This window comes from Spermophilus citellus, assembly GCF_964194105.1.
Source record: "Spermophilus citellus genome assembly, chromosome: 14".
In the NCBI taxonomy this organism is placed as follows: Eukaryota; Metazoa; Chordata; class Mammalia; order Rodentia; family Sciuridae; genus Spermophilus; species Spermophilus citellus.
The window spans coordinates 56,777,159-56,797,152 of record NC_138194.1 but is presented as its reverse complement, the minus strand read 5'-3'; the positions used below and the strand labels follow the sequence as shown (position 1 = coordinate 56,797,152).

Here is a 19,994-nt window from a genome sequence, read left to right as displayed (position 1 = left end):
ATTTATTTTGGGGGGTGTACCAGGGATTGAACTCAGGGGCACTTGACCACTGAGCTACATCCCCAGCCCTATTTTTGTATTTTACCTAGAGACAGGGTCTCACTGAGTTACTTAGCACCTCCCTTTTGCTGAGCCTGGTTTTGAACATGTGATCTTCCTGCCCCAGCCTCCCAAACCGCTGGAATTACAAGCATGTGCCACCTCACTTGGGCCCCCCTCACACTTTACATTCCAGCAAACTCAAATTTCTTTCCATTTCTAGAAAATTCATGCTGTAGACCTGATCCCTTCATAAGTGCTTTTAACTCTTTCACCAACTAACTTTCAGGCCTTAGCTTTGTGGCAAAGGGAAATGCTCCTTGCCTCCCAGATGGGTTTGAGTCCTCCCTACTACATGCTTCTCACACACTGGCCTCATGTCTAACTACTTTAATAATTACTCAGACTATCATTTCTATGAAGGCAGTAACTGTGATTACTTCATGGAATCCCACTGTATTTGCAAAGCCTTGTCTAATTTAAGTAAAGTAATTTTAAATTGTGCAAAATAAGGAATAATTTTTATTTTTTATAGCTTTATTTATTTATTTTTATATGGTGCTGAGGATCGAACCCAGGGCCTCACACATGCTAGGTGAGCGCTCTACCGCTGAGCCACAACCCCAGCCCCAATGAGTAATTTTAAATTTTGCAAAATAAGAGAAATAATTTTTAAAATTTTAAAAAGTTATGTGGACATGCCATCCTGCTTAACATAAATAATAAAATGTATTATATATGTCAGGTTATCCTAGCAATGAGCTATGAAACTTTCCTTTATTGTACCTAGAAAAGTATATTGAACCCATTTGATACTTTTAAACAAATAAATGTCATAAATAATGACATCCCCCAAAATGTTTAATTTAGTAAACTATGATTTACAGGCCACCAAAAAAAAAAAATACCATATCCATTTTATTCAATGGTTTGAATGTTCCCTCCAAAAATCTTTTGAAATTTAATTGCCAGTGTAACACGACTGACAGAGAGAAACTTAGGTCATGAGGACTCTTCCCTCATGGATGGATTAATGCTGCAATTGCAGAAGTGAATTAGTTAATGTGGATGTGATTTCCTGATTTAAAACAACAACAACGTCAACAACAAAAAACCTCTGTCTCACATTGCCCTTCCACCATGTTCCACAGAGATCCTTGCCAGATGTAGGTGTTAGGCTCTTGAGTTTCCCACCTCTATTATTTATTAATGACCCAGCCTGTGGTATTTTGTTATAGCAGCAGAAGATGGATTAAGATACTTTATTTCTAGCTTTTCTATTTTTTTGATAATATGTAGAGAAAGAATAAAAATAAAAACAAAACACTATTGTGTCACATCAAGAAGTAACTTTATCCAAAGGGAATTCATATAGAAGATATATTTAACATCAATTCATATATTAGTAAGTTATATACACAGTATCACATAGGACATCCATATAAATGCAAAATAGTCTCTCCCAATTTCCACCAAACTTCTGGCTACCTTCTATGACATTTCCATGATAAAGTACAAACTAGATGAGACTGATTGAAGATGGCTTTCTAGGAAATTTACAAAATGAAACAGACAAAAGATTGAAAAAAAATACAGCATAAGCAGCAATGGGGCCCTGAATTAACTTTGGAAAGGTTGCCTAAGCACTACCCAGAGTGAACAGTTGTAAATCCCTGATCAGACTTTAAATTTTTAATGTTCTTACAATTTCCATTCTAATCACAAGGTGAGGTGACTAGGTTAGTGGGTATACTACTTTCTTGCTAAGTGCATGAGAAATAGTATGTATTCCCAGGAACTGTCACTTTAATATACATTTGTAATATACCTGATTACATGAGATGTGGAAGTTCATTTGGTTATTTTTTTTCTTTAAATACATTTAAAGAATGGAGGGTATCTGAATGAATGGTGGCACAAAAGGAAAAAGGACTATTTTAATATAAAACAATATCCAAACAGCATGTGAATGTTCAAATGGTAAGGATTTTATACCATGATAATTCAGAAACTGTAAATACTTTTATTTCAAACTGAAGAAAGGTACCAATTACCTTTATTTGCTGAAATAATAGCCCTTATGAATAACACATCTATAATTAAACATATCAAGAAATCAATAAAGAAAAATATTTTCTAAAGGGAACAATTCTGGTGGAACCAGAATAAAAAAATTATGAAGACCAAATCAACCTGACAGTGGTGACTTCCACTTGTCCCATGAAAATAATGGCTACTTGTGACCAGAGGTTTCTAAGTGGCCTGTACAGGTAACTCCAGGGCTGCTGAGATGTGGTTAAGGAAGGAACATGAGGAGCAGGCCCAGGGCACTCAGAGAGGCTCCTCTCCTACCTGTTCACCCACACATTGAGAAACTGTATAAGTCAATATTTAAAAGACTTCCTATATATAAAAAGAAAAATCTAAAAACCATAGCAACATATTTATGCTGTTTCCAAGCACACAAGCATATCTATGCTGTTTCCTAACTGAAATTAGGACCTCTGAGACAACAAAGGCTCCAAAACAAGAAAGAATGATCAGTTCTTTCTCCTCTATTGACAATGCTGAAATCACTTATTGACTATTGAACTGTCCCATGGAGTGGAAGCCTACTAGATAGGTACCTTCGAGTTATCAGCATATACCTGGGGCCCAGATAGCCAACGGAAGAGCGGTGACTGCTCACCTGGCTAAGCAACCATGACAACAAGTAGCTCCCTTCTGAGCCAGACCTTGGCAGTGAGCTGTTTCTGAGAAGCCAAAGCTGTTCACAGCTGACAGCTCACGTCCTTTAGATGTTGAAGAGAATAAGGGCCGTGAGCTGTGGTGCGGGTTTTCAATGACACCGAGAGAAAGGTCTACATGTTGCTGTGTACATCCACTTAATGGTAAACACACAATTATAAATGATAAATTATTAATTGGCCAACATAGAGCTATGCACAATGCTTGGCACATAAGTCCTCCATCAAATGTTACTGAATTTGTTTCTGAAAATGTAATGCTTACCTAGTAATATGTTCTGAAGGGCAATCACCAGGAAACTAAATTATTCTTTAAAACAAACAAACCAAAAAAAGCGCATTAAATCCACTCTATCCTAATGTAGTAGTGGAAAGGGATTTTTTTTCTTTTATTTTTTTTAAAGTTATATCTGCTATTATACTTAATGGAATATATTTTGGATTTAGGAAATAATACATTATTAAAATGTGATTTCAATAATAGATAACTGCTATCATGACTTTTAAAATCAAATAAAAATGCTACTTAACAAAAGGAGAAAATGCCTGAATAAATCTATATAAATCAATGTATGTGACCTTAGCAAGGAAAGTAAAAAATTTCATTTTCTTTTTTTCTTTAATAAGTAAAATCTTTCATCAGAAACAAATGGAATTCTGAATTTTTACCTTATATGTTTGGTCCTCATACCTTTTCTGGACAAAGCAATACTAACTTATTTAGCAAATCTCAGATTAAAATAATCTAACAATGTAGATATGGGACAACCTGTAACTATGCATCTATGGAGTTCTGAGCATCATATTCAATCAATGAAAAGAAAGGCCAAATCTAAGCACATTTATAGTATTCCACAATGAAAAAAATCTAGAAAGGCAAATAAAAATAGCTTACTCATAAGAGGTTCTTCTTGTTGATTGTATATTTTAAAAATTGAGTATGTACTTTTCCTTTTCATGAAGTACTATGAGAGTTCATGCTGTTTTGTAAATTGTGCAGTGTCTAAACTGTAGCACAAATCTGGTGCACTATAAAGGTAGTTTTTGCCCAGTGGAAAAAGACTGAATAGAGATCCACAGAAACAAATTCAATATTGTCTAATTTAAGAAGCTTTCTCAATCAATAGTTATAGACATTGACCTGTAAAACATTTACTGTGAACAAAGTACAGCCACCTGAAAAATCACATCATCCCAACAATTTTTCACTCTTTCTACTGACAAACATTTATAAATGGCAATTTTATTATATAAAAGTAAACAACAAAAAATCAGCTTTCCCCACACTAGGTTCTAACCCAAATAGGTCTAACTGCAATTATTACAAATCACTAGCAATCACTGAATTGATTGGGCAAACATGGACTTGGCACTGTCTCCCTCAAAAAATATAAAAACTACTCTTTAAACAGATATAATTCAAATAGAACTAGGTTTACATCATGAATGCTGGGGTAAAAGTACATAAAGTAGTAGATACATGATTGTGTGTAAGAAATGGCATTGTTCCTTTTAGCATAAGAATTCTGCTTAAGTGATCGCAGCTCCTTTTATTTCACGGCTGGATTTTTGGGAGGAAGGAGCTTGTATGTGTTGAAGTAGCCCACCACCTGCTGGGGAACCTCCGCCAAAACACACTGGGCAAGTGCTTCTTTTGGAGCCTTGAGAAAAATAAAACCAAAATAACTATTAGTAACCAAAGATTTACTGGGTTTTTTTTTTTTTTTTTTGGTAGGGGGCAGTACTGAATATTGAACCCAGAAACACTTTACCACTGAGCTACACATCCCAACCCCTTTCCCTTTTATTTTTTAATTTTGAGACAGAGTCTTGCTAAATTGCTGAGGCTCTTTCCTCAACCTCCTAAATTGCTGGGATTACAGGTGTGTGCACCACCATGCCCAGCTTTACTAGTTTTTGATAAAAGACAAGAGACATTTTATCAGCCAGTAAAAAGCTGTAATTCCCAGTTCCTAGGCTTATATTTTTTCTTAGGAACAGTCCACAAAATACGGCATAAGCTAACTAACCAATGTTACTTATAATTGCTGTTATTATCCCTGCTAATACATGTTCAGGCCTTTTTTGGTGCCAGCCTTTTAAAATTTGATGATTTTTGTTGTTGTTGTTGTTTGCTTTTCTTTAATTTTTAACTTGGTATTAAATTATTTTACTTTCTATGTATCTATTATTATTTTAAAATAATAATAGATACATAGGAAGCTACAAAAATAAAGAGTGGTCCCATGTATGCTTTACCCAGTTTTGTCCAAAGATAACATTTGTCTGACTATAGGTCTAAACCAGGAAACTGATATTGGTACAATTCACAGAACTTATTCAGATTTCACTCGTTTTAGATGCTCTCCTGTACATCATAAAAATTCTTAACATGACCACTTTTCTCCTCTCCCATTATTAGTAGAAATATAAAATGGTATAGCCACTCTGGAAAAGTTTAACAATTGCTTTAAAATTCAATATTCAACTACCATAGGACCCAGCAACTGTATACCCAGGTTTTATCCCAGAGGAATAAAAACTTATGATCAAAACAAATGCATGAATATTTATAGTAGCTTTATATGTAATAGACAAAAACTGGAAACAACCCAGATACCCTTCAATGGGTGAATGGTTAAACAAACTGTGGTACATCTGCATCCTAGAATTCTACTCAGCAATAAAAAGAATACATGTAAATAGACTTTCAAAATAGCTTTCAGTGTGATTACTGAGTCTGATAGCCTTCTATGAAGGTTATTTGAAAAGAGTAATATTCACAATCTATTTATATTCATACTTTATGTGATTTCTATAATTTCACATATCAGATTTAATTTCACACATCATTATAAATCAGATTTTTATATACTCTTTTCAAAATGACAACCAATACCCAGGACTATCTTTTAAAAATCACTTTATAATATTACTAGGGCTTACAGATCATTTGTAAAATATGGCAGTATATTTAGTTGTTATGAGAACAACTAATAAGGCTTTATTACAATTGATACAATGGGGGAAATGGAAAGTGTTTAAGCACAGGTGGATAAGATCCTTTAACACAAACATTGTTCTTTTTTTAAAAAAATAGATAATATAACTACATTGAGGGTGGGGGGTGGGATACATGCAATAATTCAACAACCTGAGTGACTGACAGAAAAATTATTTTACATGGAAAAAGACAAGTCCCAAAATGTTACATTCTGTACAATTCCATTTATGTAACATTCTTCAAATGACAAAATTACATAAATGAAGAACAGATGAGAAATTTCAATAGGTTAATGAGGGGTCAAAGGTAGAAGGGAAGTGGATGTGGCTATAAAAGGACAACATGTGGGATCTTTGCAGTGATGCATCTTGACTGTATCAACATTAGCATCCTGGCTGTGATTCTGTATTATAGTGCCATATGATGTTACCACTGGAGCAAACTGGGTAAATCAGTCCTCTAAAAGATTTTCATCAAACCAACTTCCAATCTGGTAAGTTCAGCATATACTTGGATAGAATTTTTTTCTGTTGTTACAAAGGTAAAGACAAAATAAACCTTACACTATTCATAATAATACCATTTTAATAATCTATCATATAAACTACAAGGAGAACATAAAATACAACCATGCCATATCCAATAAGAGCTCTCATATGAAAAGTCATTTATACATCCTTGAATACTGCACCAGTAGTCAAGCACTTGATTGGAGACAGTATCTGTGTTCAAATACCTTAGGGTTTTAACAGAGAGGAAAGGTACTCACGTTCTGGAACTGTCTGAAAGGCACAAACTGGACAATATCTCTGATGGCCATCTCACCAGATGGGGAGCGAAGAGGTCCCCCATCACCATCCAGAAACTCCATGGCACTGAAGTCAGCTCCTCCGACTCCAACGATGATGATGGACATAGGCAGCTTGGCAGCATTAACTATAGCTTGCCTGGTTTCATCAAGGTCTGTGATGACACCATCAGTAATAATCAAGAGCACAAAATATTGCTGCCCAAAAAAAAGGGAAGTATATCCACTGATAAGGTCAAGGTCCCAAACAATAAAAGCAAGGATTAATGACATTTCTAGCTTGAAGAGTCATTTGGTCTCTCTCTTGCTCATTTTCCTCTCCCGTCTCTACCCAGAATACCATCTGCACAAATTTTTTTTTCTAGGATTCTTTGATGACAAGGAAATTGACTTTTATAAAAACTGTAGGTTCATGAAAAGTGCAACACACTACAAAATTGGGTTGGCAAAATAAACAGATGCTAGGCATCTAAATGTCCAAAGATTAACCTTCCACTATGCATAGGAATAAACATCTTTATTTAACTGAAACATTAACTACGTCCAAGTATGGATCAAGGAAGCAAGTAGAGACTCCATTCTCAAAAGATGAAATACATATGGAAGTAATAGAATTATTTACCCAACTAAAATACACCTTTTAAAAATGGACATAGTTTAAAGCAGTAAATCTTTCTTTCAATTTTGTCATTTCTGATTAAAACTTTTCAGAGATTAGCAAAATGGTCCTTAAAGGTATGACTCCATCTTTTGGACCATTTTAGTCTAGAATGGAATAAGATTTCTAGTAGTAGTTAACAGGTACTGTTTCCTGTGACCCAGCACTACACACATTATATGAATTTTCTTATTCAGCCTTTTGAGCAACTATTTGAGGCAACTTCCCACACCTCACTTCTGAGAATACTGAAGCTAAGAGAGATTGGGATCTCAGGTACAATTAGCAATGGTTAGCTAATTTAAACCTCTGTAGTACTGTAAGAAATTTGTGGGGCTAAAAATAGTTCAGTTGGTAGAGTGCTTGCCTTGCATGCACAAGGCAAGGCCCTGGGTTCAATCTTAGCACCACAAAAAAGAAAAAAAAGAAATTTGCAACAGCAATTGATGTCAATCTCCCCAAGCCTTAATTTGTGAAGTCCACCTCAAAGAGGTAGACAATAGCTTTTTTTTTTTTTTTTTGGCTAGAAACTCAAAAATGCACTCAAAAGACGGAAAAACAAACAAACAAACTTGGGAATGCATCATTTTGTTGTTGCCTTTTAATTATTGCTAATTTAACAACAGATATTTCTCACAAACCAACAATGACTATATCATTACCTCTTCCTCTTGACTTTGTATTATGACAGGCCAAATAAGCAGAAATACCGTAACAGGAACAACCACCGATCCACTATTTTCCCATTTCCTGAACACAAAAACACTTACAGAAGCTGTCTTCTGTTGTGTGGCTGCAGCTGCAAACCTAGCCACATGATTTATGATTGGAGAAAAATTAGTTGGTCCATAGAGTTTTATCTGAGGAAGACAGGTCCGATAAGCCTCTATGATGCCTTGGATTCCTAGACCCCAAAAAATGAGTATTAAAAATCTTTAAGCAGAAAGTGTTGATTTTAACACTAATATAATCATATATCAACATATGTTACATCAAGAAGCCAAATATTCCATTCAGGTGCTCCTCGAAGCACCCCCTCGACACACACACACACACCCACGCACACACACACACACACGCACACACACACATGGAATTGGGGATTAAAATTAATAACACTTTACCACTGAGCTACATCCCCAATCCTGTTTGTTTGTTTATTTTGTGACAAAGCTAAGTTGCTGAGGCTGGCCTCAAATTCGCAATCCTCCCACTTCAACCTCCCAAGTCACCGGAATTACAGACATGAACCAGCATGCCTGGCTTCCTCTAAACTATATGACAAAACTCCATGGCTATGCTCTATTGCAAAAACCTACAAACTCAGCTCTCCCTCAGTAGAAGTCATGTATTCTCATTTCAGCCAAATTATTCATTAGTGTACAGGACTATTACATTTGTGCTTAATTTTGAGGTGACCACGAATGGGACTCTGATGGAAAGAGAACCATGAAAAAAGTGTTACATCATACAACTGTTGATAAGCATAAGAAAAAATACTGATAAGATAAAAAAATATTTGTATATAAGGCCAAAGGTTCTATAAAAATATCTTATGGTTATAAGCTAATATTAATTCTAGTTAATTAAATGATACAAAGGCTTATTCAACAACTTAAAGATTAGGCACAGTAATAATAGACTATATTAGTTACAAATATTTACGTCCAGGTTATCTGTTAGATTTTGCAGTAGAAACAGTAATGAATTTGCTTATAAGACACTGCCCTGGACCTGGAGTGTTATTATAATAGAAAGATGGACAACATTTGACTAGCTTTGACCAACGCATGTCAATGGACATGACAACCACATCTAAGCATGCCTTAAAAACTACTGGATGATTTCTCTAGCTCTGTTGCTCTTTCCCTTTTCCACAGGAGCAGTATAACCCAGCAAAGAGCTATTCCTTCAGCTGAGTCCCAGAATAAGCCACTGGAGGAGGGATACAATCTGTAGTGGACAAGAAATAAACTCTTCATCATAAGCCACTGAGTTTTAAAGGTATCTTATAACAACAGCACAACCTGATGAAAGCTGAATGGCATTCCTGGCAAAAATCACTTCTGGTGAAACCTTTTTCTTATGTATGCACTGTGGAAGATGTCCTCAACGACACATGGCAAAAGGGTACTAGAAATTATAAAGAATTTCCCACAATCCTTGCTAAAATCCTTGGAAATTTCACACACACACACACACACACACACACACACACACAATTTTAATGTAAACCAAAGTAGGCCTCTTTTTAAAAAAAAAAAATATTTATTGATGGATCTTTATTTAATTAATTTATTTATATGCGGTGCTGAGAATCGAACCCAGTACCTCACACATACTAGGCAAGTGCTCTACCACTGAGCTACAACCCCAGCCCCAAAGTAGATCTCTTGCTTTAAAAAGAGCCAACAGATCATAGACCAACAAGGGAGAGAACTGTATACTTGGTCTAAAAGCTTCATATGACCAAGTCTCTCCTCTTAAAATTTAAGAGTTATAAACTTAACTCTTGGCCATGTTGAATTTTGAAACAAGTAGTCTTATGAACAACCTTTGAGAATATAACTAATTCACATATGGAGTTGATTTCACGTGTATAAGATAATGTTGTAACTAGGTGTCAATCCAGTAGCAATAAAAATAATAACATTAGCTAGTATCAGAATCTTTCACTGTAATGACATACACAGTGGAAATTTGAGCCTATAACTATAGTGATAACAATTTTTTTTCATGTCTATCATCTTTGTTTGCTTTTCAAACTGAAGGTATAAACAATTCATTTTTTTTCCACAAATATCAATAACCTTCAATTCCTTAACTAAAATTGAGTTATGCCAAAATCCTTCCTTGCATTAAAGGAACAAGTAAGATGTTATTTCTAGGCAACTGTATTCAATGATTAATTGAAGAAAGGCAATTAAACTTCCTTGCTTTAAAATAAAGTTGTATGGGGATAGGAAGGATACTAGAATGAATCGGACATTATTACCCTATGTGCATATATTACTACATGACCAGTATAATTCAACATTATATACAACCAGAAGAATGAGAAGTTATACTTCATTTATGTATGATATGTCAAAATGTGTTCTACTATCGTGTATAATTGACCAGAACAAATAAAAAACTTTACCAATCTGCATATTAAATAAATTATTAATATTTTCCAAGGAAAAAAATAAGGTTGTATCTTTTTTTGCCCATATAGCATTTCTTTCATCTGAGACTAAACTAATTCTTTTTCTAGACTATAAACCAAAAGTAAAAAATCTGGGCTTGGTAACATGAGATGGGTTCGTATCATTTGTAGAGCAAATGTACTTCTAAAAGGAATTGTCACATATATGGTCCATAAAAATGATTCCAATTTCATCATAAGCATGAATCACATTCCGTAAAAATAATATTTCCAGTTTCAAAGAAGTCACAACAAGCCACTGACACTGCATTAAAAGAACACTGCACCCATATGAGAAAAAAAAAGGGAGAAAATCTTCACGCAAACTGTCCCCAACCAACTGCCCCACACTCTTCTTCCTTATGAATATTGTTTAGGAAGAGAAGAAAAGAAGACCTTCTTCTATTGGAAAACTATATGTTTTGTAATTGTTAAAAGGATCCTTTTCAGGGATAGGGTTGTAGCATAGTGGTAGAGTGCTTGCCTAGCATGTGTGAGCCACTGAGTTCGATCCTCAGCACCACATAGAAATAAATAATATAAAAGTCCATCAACAGCTAAAAAAAAATTTAAAAATATATCCTTTTCAGAACTTAGCTGATTGTCTAGAATTATGAATGATGCTTGTGATCCGACACCTACCAGCCTTCCTCCAAGTTGTTCAGTCTTACATAGTGGGACATTTGGCATTTTAATTTGACTGTTTAATATGGCAAAAAGAAGGAAGCACTTGGATATTTGAAGCATTGGGGAAAAAGTGAATTGAAAGACACATGTCTGCCTCCTGCTTTCTACACAGAAAATCTGCTATAGGTAACAATTCTCGGTTCCTTCCACCTATCCCATCTACTTATAGAATGTTGTTTGAGTTACACATAATTAGATACTTTTCCTTTGTAGAGTAACTATTACTCTCAAAAAGGCTTCAGATGAATTATAATTCTGAATTACTCATTTCATTGAAAGTTTATTATATAATCAATTTATGTGTGAAAATACTTTTAATATAAGATTTTTGTTGATCTACTATCAAGATTATGAATTTATTTTTTTGTTCCATTAAACCTCAGACAGAACCTTTATCACCATAATACTGATTTTGCACCATAATTATTATTACTACCCTAACCACAAACTGGTATAGTTTTTCTACCTTCTCTAACAGAATATGTCACAAAATGAAACCTAGACATGTGATTGAGTAGTTTTAAGTCACAAGAAAAAACAAGTAAGAAAGATAGTGAGGTCTTTCAGCTTCAAGTCTTCATGTTTACTTTTAAACTTACCATTACAGTAGGGATTGGATGGATTAAAGTTTATTGGAAATTCATGTGATACCTGTCAAAAGATGAAAGATGAACTGATGAATCCTGTTTTGCTTTTATAGCAAGCAAAGCTTTAAAATGAGATTTCCTCTTACCTGCCACTGAGGTGGTATCTGAGCTCCAAAACCAAAAGCTGGAAACATCTTATCACTAAAATGAAAATTTGAGAAAAGTGAAATCTTGTTTTTTTTTTCCAAAAGAGAGTGTTGTGTCTTCACTCATAAAAAAAAATCAATGTGAACTCATTTTTAAAGAATTATTAAAATCTCAGAAAAGTATAAAACAACAAAGATTACCTATAGCTGCCAGAGAGAACCATCAGTTGAAATAGTTTTCTTTGCATGAGGGAGAAGCAATGTTTCTATAAATTTTATAAAAATGGAATTTATATTTGTGATTTATAACCCATTCTTTTCTATTTAGATATTGCACATCATTTCGCTGAACAAATGTGTAAATAAAAACCCATAAAGCCCTAGAAATCACAAATGTTTACAGTTGTTTGCAACAAATTCATTAGGCAGTAAGACCTAAACTTGCTGATTAGGTTATCTGAAGCATTTATTTATGCCACTTAATATAAATATTCTTAAATTTGGCCACAAAAACACAGTGCAAATGCCAAATATCATAAAACTCTCAGGTTTTTGCAGCAAAAATGTATGAATATTTGGCCCGAAGATTTAGGGATAGGGACTGTGTGCACCTGAATATTGACATCATATGAATGACTAATGAGTATTCCATTGTATGGATACTTTCTCATATCCATAGTGATAGATGGCCAATATAATGTTATCATAAAACACTGTAATGAACATACGAATTTTTCTACTCGGGATGTTCTTTGTAAATTAATTCTTAACAGTTCTTTTTGCATTGAATATGGAACCTATGTCATGTCAAATATTTTTTCCGATATGTAATCTGTAACTTTGTTTAGAATATTGTTCCTTTAGTTTTTAATATTAATGGATGTAAACACATAAAAAAAAGTTTCATGATTTCTACTTTTGCTTGTCCTATTTAAAGTCGTTTTCCACTGCAAGATAACAAACAATTCATACATATTTTCTCCTAGAACTTTCAAGGTTTGCTTTTGATATTAAACTTCTAATTCATCTGGAAAGTAGGATATGGAGCAAAAAGTGCTCCCCTCCAACATCATTTCCTCCTTCCTTACTAATAGAACACTTGAGCTGGAGACTCCACCTCCCAGCTTCTCTGGGATGGATGTGGTCTGGAATTAGGTTTCAGCTCAAGAGATGTGAGTAGAGGGATTTGTCAGCTGCTTTTGAATCACATCCCGACAAGGGAATGCACTTGCAGTCCCAGGTCCCTTTCTCCCCTTCCCACTGGCTAGAGATGAGAACCAAGGAAGCTGCCCTGAACCCAGGAACAGAATCTGTAAATGGAGAGGAGCAAAACTGCCCTATCAGTCCTGAGATATTTACCTCTCTTTTGGTGAAGCTGCTCTGTTTTGGGGTATCCATTTTATCAGTTTGGTCTATAATTTATTCGGAATAATATCCTAATATTTACAGGTGTGACAGGGATTCAAATCAATTCTTATCCAGCTCCTTAGCTGTGACAATCCCTTCTACTTTCTAAAATGCTAACTCCATCATATATTAAATTCACTTATATGTACACGTGGGTCTCCTTTTGGCCTGCCTGCTTGGTTCCATTGGTCATGTACAAATTCTACACTTTAGCTTTAAAATAAGTCTTAATAGCTACAGCAAATTCTTCTTCACACACCTCTCTCTCTCTCTCTCTCTCTCTCTCTCTCTCTCTCTCTCTCTCATCTAAAGTTTTTCTTGTTTTTTTCTGATTCCTTTTTCCTTCTAGAAAATTTTAAGAATCACTCTGTCAGGGTTACATTCCAATATTAATTTAAATTGATAAATCCAGATGAAATTTCACATTTTATTTCATTATTATACCTATCTAAAAATTATGAGGTATCTTTCCATTTAAACAAATTTCTTTCTTTGTTCTTCAGTACAATTTTGTAGTTTTCCTCGTTTTCATTTTTTACTGCAATATGAAATGTAACTTTTCTCCACTAAATTCTTTTTAAATTGGTTATTGATAGTTGGTAAGAACCTGATTTTCTATTTTGTGTTGTCTCTGACCACCTTTCTGAATTCTTGACAATTTGTAACACTTTTATTTTTCAGTTGATTCTTTGGGGTTTGAATTCATTCCTTGCAGATTTGTTAGAATTTACACATGAAATTGCCCTGGCCTGGTGCCCTTGTATGGACTGGCTCTTTGAGAATGTGTTCTTTTCCTTCCATGGTTCCTGGACTATTCAAGTTTTCTGCCTTTGGGTCAGCTTTGATAATTAAGAGCTTTCTTAAAAATCATCCATTCATGTGGATTTTCAAATGTAATGGCATAATATTTCACAAAGTATTAATATATTTGGAGTTTTTTTCCTCTAAATTTATGCTTATAATCTTTTTCTCATTACTAGTGTTCTATGTACACTTTCTCTCTTTCATGGGGGTTAGGGTTGCCAAAGTTTTGTCTAAGTTTTGTTGAACTTCCAAAAATAATAATCATTTATTGATTTAATTTATCAAAATGGTGATTTTTTTTCCTTTTACCCTTCCAAATCATAATCACAAGAGCATGTCTCTAGAGCCCAATGGCCCAGGCTCCATCCTGTCTCTGCCAGTTATCAGCTGATTCTGAACAAGTTACTTAACTCCCTGGATCTCAGTTTTCTCAACTGTATGGTGCAGATCATACAAGTACCATCTCACAGAGAAATGTGAGGATTAGATGTGTATTAAATAGAAAGTACTTTAGGGCTGAGAGTGTGGCTCACTACAATGTTTGCCTAGTGTATACAAGGCTCAGAGTTCCATCTCTAGCACAGTTATAAAAAAAGAAAAGAAAGTACTTTAAATGGTCCCTGACATATAATAGTTGACACATACATACAGGAAATCTATCATTATGACTAAGATTGCCTTCCACTTTCTAAAATGCTAACTCCATCATATATTAAATTCACTTATACATACATGTGGGTCTACTTTTGGCCTGCCTGCTTGGTTCCATTGGTCATGTACAAATTGCACACTTTAGCTTATTTTAAAGTCTTAATAACTGCTAGAGCAAATTCTTCTTCACTGGTCTCTCTCTCTCTCTCTCTCTCTCTCTCTCTCTCTCTCTCTTATCTGAAAATTTTCTTGTTTTTTCTGATCCCTGTTTCCTTCTAGAAAATTTTAAGAATCATTCTGTCACGGTTGCATTCCAATATTGATTTAAATTGATTAATTTGTATTTACTATTCTTTTATTTTGTTGAAAAGTTAGTTCATTTGTATTCAACTTTTCGTATTTTTTTAAATATTTATTTATTTTTTTTTAGGTATAAATGGACACAACACAATGCCTTTATTTTTATGTGGTGCTGAGAATCAAACCCGGGTCCTGCTCATGCTAGGTGAGCGTTCTACCGCTGAGCCACAACCCCAGCTCCTGACTCTTCGTATTTAAGAATAAAAACAGAGGGGCTGGGGTCATAGCTCAGTGGTAGAGCACTTAATGAGCATGTATGAGGCACTGAGTTCAATTCTCAGCACCACATAAAAATAAACAAAAAAAGGTATTTTGTTCATCCAAAATTAAATATTAAAAAAAAAGAAGAGATGGAAATTGCTTGAGTCCAAAGGTTCAAGATCAGTCTGGAAAACATAGCAAGACCTCCATCTCCTTAGATAGCCAGCCAGCCAACTAGACAGACAGACAGATAGAAGCATGTAAAGTTTAAAAATTTCTTTATAGAAACAGGGCCAGTTACTGTCTTCTTGGTGTCCTTTATTCCTACATAGTCTATTATTACAATTTGAATTCCTCTTTGATCTAAGAACTATGCCTTTCCTTTTTTGTTGTTGTTTTTTTCCACTGCAGTAAATTTAGAACCCGTTTGTTATTAACTTCCAGGAGGCAAAGAAAGTAATCCTATAAATTTCTACTTTTTAAAAATCCCATTATAATTGTGTTACTTTGAAAATTTTATTATACTTCTATACAAGCTATTTTTAATTTGAAATATTTCAGTACTGTTTATTTTCATCTTGGATTATATAACAAAGTATTCTATAAAGTAACTTTTTGTTTTATGTAAAGATTTTTGCCTTCAAGTTTACTTAGCCTGGTAAGGAATTGCCAGTTTGCTTTAGATTTGTTCACATTTGCCTAAAAAAATTGCTTCTGAATTTTGCCAGGACAGATTAATAAAAAGTTACATCAGTATGTAAGAACTTCTATCATATATAATAATAGGCAAACACAAGTGAAAATTTATCCTGAGCGGTAATAGATTTGCTAAAAAAAATTACTAATGCATATTTTTATATTGTTTAGTAAACCTTCACCATTATTCAAATCTATTTCAAATCTTTTTACATTTTTGTTTTCTTTTGTACTTTTTTGGTGCAGCGAATTGAGCCCAGGGTCTCATGCATGCTAAACATATACCATGCTAAACATATACCTATGCCAGGCCCCAAATCTATTCAAAACCTATCCACTGCACATCCATTCAGAATATTTTGTAGCAGTTAGATTTAGTTACCTTTTAGCACTTGTTAAAAATCATTTAAAAAGTATTTGATGAATGCCAAGGAAACATATTTAGAAATAGTTTTTACTATTGTTTACAAAATGTGTCCCTTGGACTTCAATCACACATACAACTTATCTAATGAATAAACCCCAAGGCAACCAGATCAGAAAAATAAGACTCTTGTTGACTCAGTCAGCTATTAAATAAGACATCTCTGTATAACAATTTGTAACTAAGCACAATAAGAGGTGAGAGATCATAGGTAAATACTAAAATTGTCAACAAAGAAAAGAATAGAAATAATAAACTAGAGAAATTTTAGGGAGAAAGCTGTTCCCTTCAGTACCCTCATTCTACCACCCGGATCAGAGTACCAGTCAATGAAACAAAAACTGGCCTTTCTGGGGAATTATGAAAATGTTTCAACATTTCCAAAGTCATACTCACGCATCATAATCTTGAATGACCAGTCCCACAGACCAGATAGCAGTCAAATACTCATTGACACCATTGGGGCTGATGAAATGGAGGGAGTCCGGAGACCTTGGGTCACCATTGGAGCCAGTGAAATCCACTCCCACCTGCCAAAGAACAACAGCAGCCCTTACTAAGGAGAAGCAGGGGCACCTGTAGATGATGACCAAGAAACCTCAGGGGATAAGACACAAATGTTCATTCCAGAGCCTGCTACAATCATTTTCCTAACAAATGCCTATTTCCATGGACAGTTAAAGCCTCAACATGAGATAACCTGCTATTGTTTTCCTAGTTTTAAATCATGAATCATTACACCCATGACTCAGACTTAGGAGTTGTTTTGTGCAAATCTATTGCATTAATGCTTTCTATTACTTAAATTATTGCAGGATAACTGCTCATTTGTACATATCTGCTTTCTCTCAGGAGAAAGAGTTCTTTCATCAACAAAACTAAAATTTCCATGAGGAACCTAGACAACCTGTCTGAGGTCTCTGAGGGAATCTAAACAGACTACGCAAATTTCATCACAGAGTCGGTTTGGCAATAAACAAAAGAATGCTGCAAAATGGAGCGGGGGAAGCAATGTTTTATAGCCTGTTAGAAAAGTGAGTGTGTTACTCACAGTAAAATTCAGCTGACATCCTCCCATGATGTAGTCAAGGAACGTACATTCTACTGTAATCTAAAAACAAATAGCAAACTGTTAAAATTTAAACTCTCCTACTATACAAAAGAAACAAAAAAGCTTTCTGGCATAAATTTTTAAGACATTATAAGCTGAACATCACATGGTATAAACACATGGAAATCACACCTGCATTCAAGTACAATGTACTCCTGCCCCGAAATGTCATGAATCTATAAAATTTATTTCAGGATAATTATGGCAATGCTAAGTAAATGAGAATATTAATGGCCAAAAATGAAAGACATTCACTTTAAATTTTAAGAGATAGCAAATGAGCCTCATATGTCAACAGCTTTCATGAGCATAATAATAAAGAAATCATACTAAAAATATAAATTAAAAAACTTCACTTCTTCACTGTAAGAAATTTTGACTTTTTCCCTCCATTCATAAGATCTCATCTTGAAATTATAACCAAGAGAGATGCACTGGGTCAGGCCTTTTCCACTAAAGGGATAGAAAAATACTTTGAATCTCACATTTCTGAAGATAACAGACAACTTTAATACTCTTTGTCTTTTGTTACAGGTAGTCAAATCTTGGAAGTAAAGTTTCCAGAAAGATTCCTTTACTGTTTCCCACTCTATTCTTTCCCCTAAAGATGCTCAACAGATTTTCAACTGCCTAAACTACTCGTTTGATATAAACCATAATGACAGGAGATCCCAAAATGTGATCTCATTATAAGCCATCAAGGGAAACTGACCTCACAGTGTTTCACGCTGATAACACCTGAATTCTTATAGCTTTTTTTCTTTTGCCTCTTTTTTTCATTTATGCATTCGTATTCAACCTGTAGGAAGAAAACACAAAAATGTTAATTTTTACCAGCAACCATTAGAAATGTCACTGTGAATTTAAATGTACAACCTTTCCCCTTGGAATGAAACCATTTACTGATATAGGTCTGTTGCAAAATACAACTCTGAAACAATTATGTAAAACCTCAAGCATGTGAAATACTTATCAGTTAAGTTTCCAACAATTAAGGCACACCTAAAATGGCACGTCTTTAAAAATAGTTCCCAAGTTTAAATTTTGCCAAATTTTCACTGTCATGTATAATAAGAACATAAGAATACTCAACTAATACTTGATAAGTTGCGCCTAACTAGCTAACAGTAAGTCATTGATATACTTCCAACAGTCACTACTAATGTTCTAAGAATCAATATCTTAAAAATATATTTGATACACTGATATAAACTAAAATATGTAAAACATATTCCTCGATGGCTCAAGATTTTGGCAGTCTTAGTCATAATCATAAATATTAATAAATGAGCATTACAGGTGCAGAAATGCCCTCAACAGAATATTCATTTATGCTAGATTACTTCACTTCATTAATTTATCCTTTTACAAAGTATCTACCAAGTGACAGGCACTGTGCCAGGAAGACACTGAGAATGCAGAGACAATAAGACATGGCCCTGTTCCTTGGTCAAGTCTTTTGTCACTGCAACAACAATAAAAGCCTCCTCTTTCACAGAGAAAAGGAAGGATCAATTCATCCACATTCAGGAAAGCTTTACATGACCCATAAAGTATCATACAGTGTTAGGTCACTGTCTTATAAAAGCAGGTTATTTCCTGATTCTGGAATAAAACAATGAACTGAAACTAGTGAAACAACAACTAGACCAGTCCGTATTTAGTTAATCTGGGTAGCTTGCATAACTTTAAGCATTCAGACTTTTATTATTTCTCATTTAATTCTGCCTTAAAAATTTAATAGAATATTTACAGCTGAAGCTCTTTGTTGTTTTAATTAAAAGATTGTCCATCTTTGTATTTCAACTGCTTAGGTGATTTAAGGTCTTTCCTCCTCCACACTAGCATTTCTGTACTTGCTACGTACGTACAGCACCTGGGCTGTATGACTAGGGATTAGGGGCAGGACTGCAAGTCTCTGTGTTACTTACTGGAAATGCTAGTCCCAATATGTTTGCTCTAATCTCATTTTTCTCAATTATTTAAACCAACTGGCTTACATGTTTTATTTATTCACCTAGTTTTTTTTAAGATTTGATCTAAAACTCTCTGTACCTTCTTTTAACTCACCTCTCTTACATGACTAGGTAATAAGACCTTCTCACCTAGCTGTAATCTTTTTTCTCTCAAACACCATGTTTGTATTTTCAAAAGTAGATGTTACATACATGAGCATTACTCAGGTCTCTAAGAAGCTAATAAACAATTCATATTATTCTGTTCAAGTAAGCTACAAAGAGAATTAACTACTTACTCAAACTAGAAGGGTAAATAAAACACTCTGGAGTAGTGTCCTTACGGCCACATTAGTGTAGAGACAGAAAGTTTCAGTTTTTTTACTCTAATGCATAAGTTAAGATGCTAAACTGAATATAGTTAAAGTAGTCAAATGATAGTTGCCCCCTACTTGGTACCAGGAATTGAACCCAGGGGCTCTTAACTACTAAGCTATATCCCTAGCCCTTTTTAAATATTTT

The 19,994-nt window shown here is 34.4% G+C and overlaps 1 protein-coding gene across 3 annotated transcripts in view; it reads right to left on the bottom strand.

Moving 5' to 3' along the window:
• Positions 1–1,368: 1,368 nt before the first annotated feature.
• Positions 1,369–19,994, bottom strand: part of CPNE3 (copine 3) — a 52,760-nt gene continuing 34,134 nt past the window's right edge. For all 3 annotated transcript variants that reach the window (XM_081266308.1, XM_081266310.1, XM_081266309.1), the window contains exons 9-16: positions 18,230–18,316; positions 17,458–17,517; positions 16,803–16,936; positions 11,864–11,918; positions 11,730–11,781; positions 8,027–8,160; positions 6,560–6,796; positions 1,369–4,447 (exon numbers count right to left, since the gene is read on the bottom strand). In XM_081266308.1, the coding sequence (XP_081122434.1) occupies positions 4,337–4,447; positions 6,560–6,796; positions 8,027–8,160; positions 11,730–11,781; positions 11,864–11,918; positions 16,803–16,936; positions 17,458–17,517; positions 18,230–18,316 (870 nt within the window). In that variant the 3' untranslated portion in view covers positions 1,369–4,336. The remainder of the gene's footprint in view (positions 4,448–6,559; positions 6,797–8,026; positions 8,161–11,729; positions 11,782–11,863; positions 11,919–16,802; positions 16,937–17,457; positions 17,518–18,229; positions 18,317–19,994) is intronic.